Source organism: Benincasa hispida, chromosome 7, assembly GCF_009727055.1.
Source record: "Benincasa hispida cultivar B227 chromosome 7, ASM972705v1, whole genome shotgun sequence".
In the NCBI taxonomy this organism is placed as follows: domain Eukaryota; kingdom Viridiplantae; phylum Streptophyta; class Magnoliopsida; order Cucurbitales; family Cucurbitaceae; genus Benincasa; species Benincasa hispida.
In genome coordinates this window covers 22443796-22459456 of record NC_052355.1, presented here as the reverse complement: position 1 = coordinate 22459456, position 15661 = coordinate 22443796, and the positions used below count along the sequence as shown (strand labels likewise).

General features: G+C 37.5%; 1 protein-coding gene across 4 annotated transcripts in view; it reads right to left on the bottom strand.

Annotated features, from left to right (window-relative positions):
• Positions 1-582: 582 nt before the first annotated feature.
• Positions 583-15661, bottom strand: part of LOC120081390 (anaphase-promoting complex subunit 1) — a 51082-nt gene continuing 36003 nt past the window's right edge. Inside the window, exons 22-38 of one of the 4 annotated variants that reach the window (XR_005482799.1) lie at positions 15578-15660; positions 15411-15461; positions 15228-15305; positions 14995-15116; positions 14750-14910; positions 14317-14393; positions 14126-14239; positions 13942-14043; positions 11087-11227; positions 9934-10107; positions 9622-9685; positions 9318-9457; positions 9089-9246; positions 2844-2922; positions 2504-2602; positions 975-1702; positions 583-891 (exon numbers count right to left, since the gene is read on the bottom strand). Coding sequence is in view for 1 of the 4 variants with exons in the window: in XM_039036221.1 (XP_038892149.1) it covers positions 1316-1702; positions 2504-2602; positions 2844-2922; positions 9089-9246; positions 9318-9457; positions 9622-9685; positions 9934-10107; positions 11087-11227; positions 13942-14043; positions 14126-14239; positions 14317-14393; positions 14750-14910; positions 14995-15116; positions 15228-15305; positions 15411-15461; positions 15578-15660 (2030 nt within the window). In the remaining 3 variants the exon portion in view is untranslated. Of the gene's footprint in view, positions 1703-2503; positions 2603-2843; positions 2923-9064; positions 9247-9317; positions 9458-9621; positions 9686-9933; positions 10108-11086; positions 11228-13941; positions 14044-14125; positions 14240-14316; positions 14394-14749; positions 14911-14994; positions 15117-15227; positions 15306-15410; positions 15462-15577; position 15661 lie in introns of those variants that run through there. The other 3 variants (XM_039036221.1, XR_005482800.1, XR_005482801.1) reach the window with 3 other exon arrangements.

The following is a 15661-nucleotide window of genomic DNA, read 5'->3' as shown; positions in this document are numbered from 1 at the left end:
TTAAATTATTTTAAGGATCAAAAAGTGTTTTTTGTTTAAAAATATCTTAGTAAATTAATAATAATAATTAAAAAAACACTTTAGAAAACTTGAATTAATTTATAAGTTATAAAATGTCTATTTCTTTAAAAATAGCTTTTGATAATCAATCAAGTTTTTTTTAGATATTTTTTTATTACGATTTTTGAAAGAATACTTTCAATCCACTCATTATTGAAGTTATAGTAAACACAATTTAAATTAGAAATTTGTTCCTAGATAACTATAAAAGAATGATTTTTTTAGAAGTTTTTTAACACAAGTAATTACAAAAGCGGGAAATCAAATGTTAATATTATTGTCAAAGTAAGTTTAATTCAATGAAAATTGACATGACCTTTCTTATAGGTCGAAAACCTGATCCTCGATTTCTACAAACGTTATAAATGCGAATATTATTGTTACTTGTTAGCAAAGAGATTTAATAAAGGGCTTCCCAAATGGTGAACCTTCAAAGCCATAATGAACCTACAAGTAAGACTACAAGTGCAATGCAACAAATTTAGTGAAGTCTTCATATCCACACTCTATGAAATTAAGAAATGTATTCAAGATAATTTTTCTTCTTATAATAGTTATGTGGAACACTCATTGTTTGATTTAAATAGAACCTAGAGAGAAAAATCATAACTTACAAAATGAATGAAATGTTTAAAACCATATTGCTTTTGACAGGAAATTTCAACTCTATGCTTTTTAATTTACACATCAAAGCTACAACTTGTGCCCTGTTGAATGACCAGGCTTGGAACCCAAGTCTTCACTGAATTTGAGTAAGGGTTCCGCTACTTCTCCGCCCAAGCTCGTAGACCCAGTTTACGGAGCATACCGAGCAAATTCACTACACAAAACCTGCTAGTTTTCTAAGAAATAAGTATACTCTACATGTAGTCAACAGTTACCACCAACATTGACTAATGGCTTGCTAACATTACCTTAAGAATGATGTTGCTCACAGAAAAACAGAGATACATATTTCTATTGAGGCCTGAATTGCTCACACTACCATTTCTTGGTCAGAGCTGAATCTCAAAAGTCTGAAACTCAAATGGCAGGCCAAGCATCCAAACCACTCAATTATGCTTTTTTATAATCTTATATTTCATTGGGTCAAACTGCTTTCAGATTGCCTATGCCTCGTACTCGGTTGGTTTAGACCACAACCAATTAGCTCTTCACCATCTGAGAACAAAATGCAATCATTAATCTACCTGGAGAGAATGTCTACTCGCAACTCTCTTTTCCATTAACCTCATTCAGGAAGCATCTGAGCGCCTTACGCAGAAAATAAAGCCTTGTCCATCTCGAGAATTGCATTTATATCGGTTCGTGGAAATAGCAAGTGCAACAAGGGAACTACAGATGATGATTGAAATTTTGGTTTTATTTTTCCCATGGCTGTCTTGATTAAAGATGAGTCTGGTATGCTATACCACTGAAGATACCAAGATAAGAATACTGTACTTCTAACTCCCTGTATATCTCCACTTGGCCACCTTCCAGAATCCAAGTAATTGTGAAAATCGTTTTTCAAGCCCTGACAATAACTTAGTATTTCTTCTACTCGCTTTCTGAGAGACCCCAAAAAATTAGATTGCACAATGCTGCCTCTTGAACTGGTCAATTTTCCACTCAACAGAGCCTCATTATACGCTATCGCAAGCTGCAAGAAACATGAAATAAGAAATCACATTCCCTCATACATATAGAGCTGTTATCCATCAGAGACCAAACACAATTAATTTACTAATTGGGGGAGAATTAGCAATTTAAGGATACCCATCTGCAGCAAATATAAATTGTAGAAGTTCCATACATTATGTAAGTTTTAAGTAATGATAGCCTGATAGGAGATCAACAGTTTCTAGGAGGGAATCTTATAAAATGTAAATACAAGAAAACTTTACTTTATGGGATTTAGTATAGTAACCTGTAGGAATCAAATGGGAGTATATTTATGTTTCTCTGATTATTTCTTCCCTATTTCATTTGATGTGTTGTCTTTATAAAGTGCAGTTAGATCGAGGTTAAACAAACAGTTAGATCACAAGTGATAGCACAGTGATAATATTAAAATATGCTAAAAGAAATTTGGAGCAAAAAGCATAAGCAATCATTGGCTGAATACAAGTTTAATAAATTTGAAACTATGAGCAAAAAGAAGAAAACAAAGAGTTAAGGCAGCAGCCGCGAAGTGAAGGAAGCCTAACTTCTAGGGAGAGTGGGAAGTTTCTCAAATGCTTTCAGTTTTTAATTCTCCATTTATGGGTTCGATGGAAACTTCCATTCCTTTTATCAAATTGCAACCAACTTTTAATCCATCCAACATCAGATACAGGATACTTCAATCAAACAATAACAAGACACTGATAGTTTATACAATCTGACTTCAATCTTTTATAGACAAACAAGTCTAATGGATGATTGAGTTTAACGAGTAGATTATCACATAAAGAAAGCCAACCTTTAGGTCAAAAATACAGAGTGAGTCACCAACAATAACCTCACCGCCCTTGGCCTGATCAATCATCAAGGATACTGTTGTGTATAATGACAAATAAACCTGCATTGGGGTAAAAGAAAACCAATTTCAGAAGACAATTTTCAAAGTACGTGTTGCAGCACCACTTCATTGGACAGCTTTACCAAACAGCACTTTTCTACAAAATAGATGTGTTTCAAAATAGGACTTCAAATAAGACGTAATGCACCTTCTGCATATTTACTTGAATTGGAAGACAAAATACATACAGATCCACTAGAAGCGGTGAAGTTTTCAACTTTTCAACATACTGTCCCCTTACCTGTAAAAGAGCTGGTCTGTCCTTGCTCACACACTCAAACAGAACTTGCAAGCAAAATTCCTGAAAATCGACGTCCAATCTGCATTCATTTGTTCATCCCATTTATTATAGATACCTTTGGTTCAATAAACATAATAATTTGGAAGGAGAAAAAGTACTCAGCAGAGAAGATCAATGAGATTAAAAGACAGAAAACAGGGATCTACATGAAGTAGCATTATTGTCGCATTCAATCTGTATGTTTTTTTCCCAGATAGCTAAACAACCTGGTTGTTAGATGGGTAGCTGATCCTATTCAAAACCATAATTCCAAATGAAATCTGATGTGTAATTTGGATCTTGTTTTCTTCCTAGCTGGTGCATCTTGTCTAAATAATAACGCAAATGTGTTATTTTTGTGACGTGCCAACTAAAGCATGTTTTGTAATTTTCTTTCAATTTGGAGGTGTAACTTACACACATACTCATCACAAAGTTATCCCAAAATAATCCCACAGCGGAAACGCCACACAAGCATGAACTTCATGATCATAACATATCTAAGTGAAAAGTCCAACTATTGATGATGCACCCTAGCATCTATGAGATGGAACTCCAAGATCACTCGAACAAAGTTTATTTTTATCCAACCTTATTGAAAATATCAGAAACCACCTTTGTGGAGGATGTCCGCCCATAAACTAAACTAACTTCAATTACTAAAGAAACAACAAACTAATAAATATGTCAATCCAACTACCCAAAAACAATTATAACTAAGCCCAAAAAACAATTAACAACTCAGAACCAAAATCACAAGATTATTCACAATCCTATTGCATCAAATCCACATTAAGATTCTCATAGTCTTTTAGTAACCAAATGTGGAAGGGCTAGATAATTAATTCCTATGAAATTAATCAAAGAGCCTATTTGCTAGCTTTGACAATAAAAAATTAAAAGAAAAATAAAATAACATAAAACAAAGCAACTAATTGCAACCACAACTAAAGATGGAAAAGATATATATATATATATATATATATAAATTATTTTAACCCTAAAGCTTGTGCGAGCCATCCTAATGACCACATTCCATAGGAACGATGTGAGAGCCATTCTTTTTAAAACCATTAATGCTCAGATTAGTTTATGGACTGTTTATTCACAGTTCTTTTTTTGGCAAGATACAAAATTAGGCCAATAATAAACTTTCCAGTTCTATTCGTGTTTCATAAAAATCTATTCTGAATCATCTCAAATCAAATTCTTCGTGATCTGAATGTACCCATGTGGTTAAAGACTTTGAAGTAAACTCGTTCAGGATGATCATGGTAACTGTTAAAAATAAAAGGGTAGGGAAGAGAATAACAAAAACAGTTACGTAGAAACCCTAGTACAGGGAGAAAAACCATGATAGACACTGATTTTTATTATTGATTCTAATACACAAAGTACAAGAGAATAGACCAAATAAATAGACTAGTAGGAAGCCCTAGGGTACACACAATTACTAAAATACCCATAGGGTTACAAGCTTTTTTTTTTTTTTTTCGACACTCCCCCTCAAGTTAGGGCGTAAATATCAATAAGACCCAACTTGCTGACACAGTAATCAAAGCTTTGTCTCAGTAACCCTTTTGTGAGCGCATCTGCAATTTGCCGATTTGAGGGAACATAAGGAATGCATATACTTCCGTTGTCAAGTCTTTCCTTGATGAAGTGTCGGTCGATCTCAACATGTTTTGTTCTGTCATGCTGACCAGGATTATTTGCAATACTTATTGCTGCCTTATTGTCACAAAACAGTTTCATTGGGATCTCATCGTCTTGATGAAGATCTGACAACACTTTCATCAACCAGATTTCTTCACATATCCCTAAACTTGTGGCCTGATACTCAGCTTCTGCACTATTTCTGGCTACAACTCCCTGTTTCTTGCTCCTCCAGGTCACAAGATTACCCCAAACAAAAGTGCAATACCCTGATGTTGATTTTCTATCAACAACAGACCCTGCCCAATCAAAATCAATGTAGGCTTCAATGTAGCGTTTATCAGACTTCTTGAACATTAACCCCTTACCTGGTGTACCTTTCAGATATCGTAGGATGCGTTCAACTGCTATCATGTGTTCTTCACAAGGAGCTTGCATAAACTGACTGACGACACTCACTGCATATGAAATATCAAGTCTCGTATGAGATAAGTATATCAATTTCCCAACTAACTGCTGATACCTTTCTTTATTGACCGGAACACTATTACTAGTATTGCTGAGCTTTGAATTATATTCAACTGGGTTGTCAGCAGGTTTGCACCCAATCATTCCTGTTTCCGCTAGAAGATCAATCGTGTATTTCCGTTGGGACACTGAGATTCCGTCCCTAGACCGGGCTACTTCCATTCCGAGAAAGTATCTTAACTTCCCAAGGTCTTTAATTTCAAACTCTTTGGCGATCTTTGCTTTGAGTTTCACAATTTCATCATCATCATCACCAGAGAGCACAATATCGTCAACATACATAATGAGAACTGCTACCTTCCTTGAAATTGACTTCTTTGTAAAAAGTGTATGGTCTGAGTGCCCTTGGGTATATCTTTGTCCTTTGACAAATGTGGCAAATCTGTCAAACCAGGCTCTCAGAGACTGTTTCAACCCATATAGCGACTTTCTCAACCGGCAGACTCGCTGTTTGAACTGAACTTCAAATCCGGGAGGAGGATTCATGTAGACTTCCTCCTCAAGTTCTCCATTGAGAAAGACATTCTTTACATCCAGTTGATGCAGAGGCCAATCTTTGTTAACTGCAACTGATAGCAATACTCGGATAGTATTGAGTTTAGCTACGGGAGAGAATGTCTCAGAGTAATCTACCCCAAAGGTTTGAGTAAACCCTTTGGCAACTAACCTGGCCTTGTACCGATCAACAGTCCCATCTGACTTGTACTTTATAGTGAAAACCCATTTGCACCCAACTATCTTGTGCCCTTTAGGTAGAATCACTTGGTCCCACGTTTCATTTTTCTCCAGAGCTCTCATCTCTTCCATAACAGCAGCCTTCCAAACTTTAGTTCCCATTGCTTCCTGTATGTTACTCGGTATCACCACTGCATCTAAACTAGTGGTAAAGGCCCTAAATTCATATGGCAGGTTACTGTATGTCATGTAACTATGCATAGGGTACCTTGTACATGACCGAATACCTTTCCTCAGGGCTATTGGAAGATCAAGAGAAGCATCATATTCCTTCAAACTGTCAGAATTTCCACTGTGATCACGAGTCTCCTTTTCCTGTTTCTCATCTTTAGAAATCACACCCTTTTCACCATTATCTTTAGTATCACTCACATTTTCTAGAGCTGTGTCTGAATCGTCATTCACTGTCGTCTTTCCAAATGCTATAGTGGTGATGTCAGCACCTTTTCCTCCTTTTTCCTCTTTGCACTTGTTAGTACAAGTATCAATCTCATTAATTTCAGGAATAGACGTACCTGATGTCGGGTTTGATTCATGGACCGGAGCCAAAGATGCAACAGGTGACGCTGCTTCCTTACTGAGATTCTTCCTATAGTATGTTATCCATGGGACTTGATTGGTAGGAAGGATAGGACCAACATGTTCGGGAATAGGGGCAGACTCCAAGGGAACTATATATGTGGACCAGTTAGTCTCTTCACTAGAGGTCTCCGATAGTAGGGAAGAAGGGTTGATCCTCAAGGAAGGTGATATCCATGGAAACAAAATATTTGCGAGAGGGTGGGTGGTAACATTTATACCCACGCTGATGAAGTGGATACCCAATAAAGACGCAGTTTTTTAGCACGGGGGGTAAATTTCGTGCGATTTGGACCATGGGAGTGACAAAGGCAACACAGCCAAAAACTCGAAGTGGTACATCGGAGACTAAAAAAGTCGTAGGGTAGGACTCTTTTAAACAGTCTAAGGGGTTTTTGAAAAATTAAGGACTTAGGAAGGCATTCGGTTGATTAAGTGAGCAGCAGTAAGGATAGCATCACCCCATAGGTAAGACCGGAGTGATGTGGATAGCATTAAGGACCTAGCAACTTCCACCAAATGACGATTTTTCCTCTCGGCAACCTCATTTTGTTGGAGAGTGTAGGCACACGAACTCTGGTGGATAATCCCTTTGGAGGCAAGAAACTCCTGGAAGGAAGTGTTAAAGAATTCCCGCCCTTTGTCACTTCTCAAAATACCAATCCTGGCATTAAACTGGGTTTCCACAGTGGCATAAAATTGCTGGAATATAGATAACACCTCAGACTTATCGGTGAAAAGAAAGACTCAAGTAAGTCGAGTGTGGTCATTTATAAAAGTGACAAACTAGAGTTTCCCTGTGGAGGTTGTGGTTGGTGAGGGACCCCAAACATCACTGTGGACTAAGGTGAAGGGTTTGGATGGTTTATAGGGCTAGGAGTGGAAGGAGACACGACTCGTTTGGCATGAATACACACTTCACACTTTAAAGAAGACACATTAATATTGCAAAATAGATGCGGAAATAAGTATTTCATATACTGAAAGTTTGGATGCCTTAAGCGGTAATGCCATAACAGAAAATCATTCTCAGAGGTAGAAAAATTTAAGGAGACAAGGCTAGTCCTATAATCATTCCTAAAGGAAGCATCATCAGTTAGGAAGTAGAGTCCCCCATCGTGTCAGACAATGCCAATCGTCGTCCCGAGCTTAGATCCTGAAACAAAACAGAGTCGGGTGAAAAAACTGCCTGACAATTCAGATCTCTTGTAATCTTACCGATGGATAGCAAATTATATGAAATTTTAGGAACATGCAAAACGTCCCGCAAAACCAAACCCTCAAACGGAGATAAATCCCCTTTTCCTGCAACAGGTGCGAATGACCCATCTGCAATCCTAATTCGTTCATTACCAACACTTGGATAATATGAGAGAAACTGATCAGAGGTACCAGTAAGATGATCCGTCGCCCCTGAGTCAACAATCCAAGGTTTTTTACCGTTCACACTAACAAGACCAAAAGATTGTATATTGCCTGACTGGGCGATAGTACTGATTCCAACTGTACTCGGGCTGGTGGTACTATCAACTGAGGAAAAACCATGCAGGATATTTGTAGTGGGTAAAATAGGGAAAGAATTTACTGGGTTTTCATCTGGGTATTTTGTCGAGCCACCATGATTGGGCACGACTGGAAAAGAAGCAAGATCTGGTTGGATCTTGGATGTCGATCCCAGGTCCTGGTGGTATGAAGAAGAATCTCCCCCTCCAAACTCATCCATGATCGGCGAAAACTGCCCCATTCGGTTGCTCATACTCGGCTGGAAAACACCCACACTTCTTCCATCTGTCTTTTGGTGCGACAGTGGCTGAGATGAGACGCCGATCTGAGAGGAGAAGACCGGCGGCAACGGCAACAGACGGGAACTGCTGGGCACGGTCGATTTGGACTGGTCGACGCTGGGCATCACAGATATGGACTGGTCGGCGCTGGGCATCGCAGATCGAGGCTGGTCGAAGTCGTTTGGCAGTGTCTGAGAGCGGCCGGACAGATCTCGACTTCGTTCGGCCGGTCGCTGGTCGTCTTCGTCTGCGCACCTGGGCATCGCAGATCGGGGTTGGTCGGAGTCGTTCGGCAGTGTCTGAGAGCGGCCTAGCTGCTGGTTCGCTGGTCGCCGGTTGCTGGGTCTGGCGACTGGTCATTCTGTTTGCGAAGGAGTCGGCCGGCGGTGGGTAGGGCGGCGGTGGCTGGTTTTCACGAAAGTGGGGAAGAAGAGATTCGAAGTACCTGTCAATGGCTTGGATAATACTGGTTATATCTGGGTTATTGGTTTGGGATTTTCCTGTTGGATTTTCCTCAATGGTGGCCAGGGTTTCGTCTCCATACTCTGATACCATGTTAAAAATAAAAGAGTAGGGAAGAGAATAACAAAAACAGTTACGTGGAAACCCTAGTACAAGGAGAAAAACTACGATAGACACTGATTTTTATTATTGATTCTAATTCACAAAGTACAAGAGAATAGGCCAAATAAATAGACTAATGGGAAGCCATAGGGTACACACAATTACTAAAATACCCCTAGGGTTACAAGCTGTTTTTTTTTCGACAGTAACAAAGCAAATAAGTGAAATGATTCGTTTGATAAAAATCAGTTGCATAACCAAGGAACATAGACACCTAAAACAAACAAAATGTGAAGATCTGGATATACTAAATACAAACAGAGTTAGGAAATCTACCATAATACTAACTGGCCTACTTGCCTGCCATCCCATGAAGGGTCACAGCACAGTTGTGCAAATGCAATCAAACTGGGATCTGAAGAGAAGGTACCAATCAGCTGATCTACACTTGCATAGCTAGGTCTGGTAGGGCCATTATTACTCAAATTGCGTGATGAAAGACCTCTGGACCCAAAAACCTGGACAGAGAGAATTTAGTTATCCAAAATAATATACCACTAAAACTGCCAAATGCAAAGGATGAATTAACCTTGTGCATCACTCGTGACAACAATGATTGACAACCTATAGGGTCGTCAATGTACGAACAAGCTCCAACTTTCTGCTTGATGTATAAAACACCAGAACTAAATGGATTATTCTTATCCCCAACATTCCACCAAGGTTTATCTAGTGGAAAAGAATCGAAAACTAAGTATCTGATACATTAAAGAAGAAAATAAAACAGCAAATACCATGAATGAAAGTCATGGGACAACAATGAAGGTAAATTTTGCACAAAAAAAAAAATGAATTGATGTGTACAGAAGAGAGAAATGAAGTCATCCACCAACCTTCTGGCGCAAGTTCCATAACTTGAGGCCAATACCGAGGACTACATATGCGTAGGTTCTTTAACTGTGAGAACAAATAAAAATGGACATTTAATTTCGACTGAAAGGGGCAATGCAGGTGCTTTTACACAACTTATTCAACAAACCACAAAAACAATGATATTATTAATGATCCACCATCCTACACGGACATATCTACATGTGTTTATGTGTGGCATGCATATCAAGACATCGAGAAGGGAAGTGACTGGAGACAATTGAAAAGTAAAATGTGCAGATCAGTCAGTACCCATACAAAACATTAGAACTTACAGTAGCACGCTCGGGTAGAAGACAAGGGGTAATCTCACAAAATGTAGTTTCAGCATAATGTTCAGTTTCTGTTACAGTGATTTCAAGAGGAGCATAGACCGGCAGACCAGTGTCTACATCAACGGTCTGAATCCAGCGAGCCTCAGTTGCAAGAACATACAAATGTCGGAATGCCTAACAAGAGAACCTTTCAGTAAAAGACACTATTGATAAACATTTTTTTATAAGAAACCTGAACATATATTGCTAGGGAAAGTGGACAATTGCTACAGAGTTAGAAAACGTGGGAGAAAGATACACGACAACCACTTCGAGGGAGATTTTTTAAGTGACTTCATTATACGCCGTAACAAGTTTGAGCCTCTTTCCATTGAATTAATACCTACGAGAACTGCTTGTATTTTGAACATAAATCTACAAAGTGGCTTCAATTTCTCCTTTCCTATAATATAAATTTCTATGTGTTACATAATGAGAGACAACATGAGAGATTCATTCCATTCTAACACTTGAGTTACATATGCAATGCCTATACCCAAAACTAATAGAGTGCAACAGTATAATAATGGACAATACATCAATATACATGTTCTAACAACAGATATGAGAAAACTAACAAAGAATGAATACTTCAATTTGGAGAACACACGTGTCAGATAAGTATCAGACACTTGAACTAAGAGTGTTCAATTTATTATTTATTCCTTTTATTTATGCTTCTTTGAAAATTTTGATGGGCATAATTTATAAAAAAAAATATAAAAAATTAATTTTTGGAAGTGAGAAATATCATACTTTTGGAATGTCTTGTACCCTAAGATTAGTTGGGTCACACAAGTTGACCCGGACACTTACGGATATAAGAAAAAAAGATCACAATAATACCCATGTTCCAGGTTCCATATTGCATCTTACATAATAAATATGTATATTGATTTTTGGCCAGACTATGGTAATTTCCATCCTGAATTGGTGGCCAATTATTATTTTTAAACAGCAGCACTACCAAAGTGGATCAGGGAAAGAAGGTTTTTGTAAACATATAATAATTCCATAAAAAATTGTACTTTCCTTTCTCACTCTGCAGCCATTTAGAAGCTGTATAAATTAAATAATAATAAGCTAGTAAATATGATCCTATGAATAATTATACCTGGAGGTGACATCGGTTGTCGTTTGGACCAGTAGGTAAGCGTGGGTAAAGAGTTATCAGCAATGCAGCAACAGCACTATTACTAGTTGAGAACGTCCGTTTACCTCCCCCAAGAAACAAGAATCCAATAGCTAAGCTTACCTGAAGATAATCTAAAGTTTCAAATTCTATAAAGAGAATTTCATTTTATACAGTTTCATTCTTACTCTTCCATAAAACCATATTATCTCAAATAAAAATAAAAAATAAAAAATAAAAAGTAAAAAGAACCATCCTAAATTTAGATCTTGAATCAGTAGTTGGATCTTACCTAATCAGAACTGAAGCCTTCAATCCTAGGAATACCAAGACCTTTACTTATGATCCACATCACGGTGCAACACTCAAATAACAAACTATTGTAGATGAGAAAACTCGACTCACAAGACTTATCCAAAAAGTAATCTCATTGTTTCATGGTACAATTATTCAACTTTCCAACCAATCTCCTATCTCTCAATATTGAAAACAAATCTCCAACCTTTCTGAAGTTGCAAATTAAGCATCATTGAATTAATACAAAGCTTCGCCTAAAATTTATCATCTTAGATAGCAGGTGTGAACTTGAACAAGTTGTCCCAAAGCCAAGAGTAGGGGCAGAAGAGTAAGAAATGATTGGCTGTCTCTTCCATTTTGCAAAGAACATGCCAGTTAAGATTAAGAAGGGTGGTATTCCTTTTTGAAGAACAAAATAGCCAATCTGTTGATACTCTACTATGTTCCCGTTGATTCAGCACTGAAGTGGACTCGACTCCTCAGCATAGCAGTTTACTGATTTTTTTTTTACAAGACAAAATTTCATTGACGATTATAAGAGAGGGGATAGATGAAGAGAAGTACTTGGACAATTTACTCTAGGAGATAGCAATGAAAATATTTGTTCTAAGAAAATGTCAAAATGTTGAGCTATGTCATTGAAGATGTGCATTTCGCTCAATCTATAGACCACAAGAAAGCTCTGACCAATTGCCGTGCTGAATGCTTTTTCAACGTCTAATCTGACTAAGGTGCCTCTTTTTTTCTTGATAAAAGAACTTGACTTTAATTAAGAATAAAATGAAAGAATACACAGGCATGCAAAAAAGAAAAAGTCCATGACAGGGAGTCACAATTCAAAAAGAGGCTCCAGCCAAGAGCAACAATACCAGGTGAGTAGTTACAAAAGAGCCTAGAAACAGAGGTCTAGAGAGAAACAGAGAATCTAATAAGAGTCCACACATTTGCTCTCACCTCTAAAGATTTTGTTGTTTCTATCTCCAAAGCCCCCACATGATAACATACACCCCAACCTGCCACAAAAACCGCTCTTTATCCAAAGAAAAAGAAAAAAGGTAGATGGAGGAAAAGCTCCTCAATTGACTCCCTACATCTCCCATGGCGGATAAAACTGAAGTCAAATACTTAAAAGAAACTGCTCCAAACTTTGCAAGCAAAATTACAGCTCCACATGATATGCTCCAGATCCTTAGTAGCCCTCCTATAGAGAATACAACACAACAGACCAGCCACTAAAGACCCTCTACCGAAAATTCAATCCAAGGTGTTGACTCTTCCATGCAATACTTGCCACATGAAGACCTTAACCTTCTTGAAGATTTTCACCTTCCAAACCTAGGATTTCCATCAGAAGATACCATTCGTTTGATGAGAAAGAAAAAGGGAGCTGAGAATAGGGTGGAACTCTGATTCATAGTAAGAATCTTCTATACCGGCTTCCATTCGAAGTAAGGTAAGAGGATTCGAGCACCACCTCAAATTGATAGGGGTAGGAATTCCTAGAAGAGTCTCAAAGGTCATTTTGTCATCAGTGGAGAAGCATGCGTGATACAGATACTCCTCTATGCGAATGTTCTGGCTTTCTTCACTGTCTTACTTTGGCCCCTCTCTCGATAAATCCAAACCGGCATTTCTTCATCCCTTTTTATATCAATAAAGAGCTACGAGCAAGGCAGCTCTGCATGTTGAAACTTCTTGGGGTTAGCAGTGAAAGTAAGAGCCCGGCTGCTGATCATACTACTCTCTTACTGGGGTAAACAAACGCTTTCTAACAGCCTATTGGACCTAGCAAGGAAAGAAAAAATAGAATCCCTCACTAAGGAAGGATTGGATAAGCACCAAAAGGAGCTACAAAAACTTTTTGGACACAAATTCCAAAGGCAAGAATTTCTCGTTCCGGGTCTAAAGAGAAACAAGTGGGAGAGGAGAGCAAACAGAAACAACTGACATTTCCCTATTGTTTAACATAGCACTTTATTGATTGATGTTTAAAGAAAATGTCAAAATTAAGCAAGTTTTTGTTTCGCTGAGAGACACATTCTAGTAGTTCTTTCAACTAATGCTTTGGAAAGAAAAGCTTTAGTAATAATGACTTGGGCTGGTTTATCTTAGCTATAAATATTTTAATTAGGTGTAATTATTAATGATTGTTTTATTTTTATTCTTATTCTTCTTTCTTTTATAGTGGCATTTTCCTTTATAAGAACTAAGAAGGCTACACGTTTTACTTATTTCATCATTGGAATATAAATATTTTATTCTATTCAAATTAACATATCAGAGCAGGGGCTCTTGTGTTCGATCCTCTATTGGGTTTTCTACAAATTTTCAAGCCCACACGTGAAGAGAAGTGTTATAGTAATGATATAGTTTTATATTTACCGTAACCCACTAGCTTAAGCGTTTGGGTTGATTGATGACTTAACTTGACCACTTGCATGATTAAATTAGTTTACACCCTTATCAGTAAAATTTTACATAACTGATCACAAGGATCTTTTATATTGAGGTCAAGATCCAAATTAACTTAGAAAACTTACTGCCATCTGAATGCCATAGTTAGCATGACCATCGGTAGAATTTCTACTGCGCAAGAACCTTAAGAGACGAAAGGTTTGTAAATTTCCAGAGCCAGCCATTACCTGTCCACAAAGTCATCCCCTGGGATTTAAATTCTACATTTATTTAGATAGGGGATTGGAAACGAAGAAAGATTCTGCATACCACAGACAAAGAAAGAGCAATTAAATGGACACACGTCTCCAAAGTGCCTCGATCAATGTAGCGAGACAGTCCCTTTGGGAAGGGATTTTCCTTTTCTATTGATATAGGCTTGATCTACAAAACAGGAAAAAATAAAAATGTCGAAAAGGAATTGAAGGCTTAGAGATGCAACAGTTAGTTCTGTGTCAGACCTCATTTAGAAAGTAGACAGCATAGTTATAAAGTAACTCCTGCGCATCTCCATTCTTTGTACCAGCAAACCTCAAACCTGTCCCGGAACTAACAATTATGAATTCCAAGTTTAAACGATGTAGAATGCTTTTGTCTCAGTAATTTTAAGTAAGAAGTCATATTCTAAAATTCTTGAATATGCATTGATCAAAACAAGCTAGAATGAGAAGCTCTGACATGGAAATTCAGCAACAATACAGAATAACATGAATAACATAAAACAAGCACATGAAAAGAAAATAAGGTATACATATGTTTGTAGTTACAGCATGTTCCATGCAATATACGATACTGCCCAGAGGTGCACTTCCGTGTGAATTATATTATAAGTCTCAGTTGCACATACACGTGAAAATTGTTAGTCATAATAAATCCATAAAAATGGCATCTTACCAAGAGAAATACATGCTCCAATTATTATGTTGACATATGCTTGAACAAATGCCTCGGCATCCAATTCATCAGTATCATTATCATCACCCTTGAGGCACTTGACAACATTCTTAACAATTTCTGGAATCTGAGATTCGACCCAATTTCTGGATGGATGAACCCTATAATAGTTCATGTCATCAAAATATGATCTTAATGATGGAAATAGGGCATCTGATTGGTGCAAATCTCAATAAAATTGTTACCTGCTCCACATTATAAGATTTCTAGCTATGACACGAATCATGATAAAGTCAGGTCTCACATATTGCAAGTCAAAATTTGTCTGAGGGATAGACAGCTTTGACATAATCGTAACAGACTCAGTCTGTCAGACAAACAAGCAAAGGAGAAAACAACTTTAATTCAACTTAAGAATACAAATGATTTTATTTTATTGTTTCAAATCAGCAAACTGAAGATGGTTTTGGATAGTTACTTTCAAGAACATTAGCGCAAGGGCAATTGTAGCTCCAGGAGCGGTGACGTCAACATTGACCACAGTTCCATCCACCATCTAAATGAGAGCAAGAAAAAAAAAATATAGCATATTGCTTGCGTAGTAATTACTCACATAAGTACTCTAGGATTATTTTAGAGAACAATGGGGGTAAGAATCAACCTGCGTGATCATACGGTTATGCTCCTCGGTAGAGAAAAGTGAAATTTCTGGCTAAAAAATAAGGCAGGGACCAATTCAGATAAACTATGAAATCAGTACCTTGCAAATTTTATAGTTTACGAGAAGTACAAATGACAAAATAAAAGATCAAGTGCATGAAACCGTACATTACAAACTTCTTTTCCACCAATGTAGTTGAATAACCGATCAACTATTGAATCTGTAAAACCAACTGAATCCTTGCCTCGACC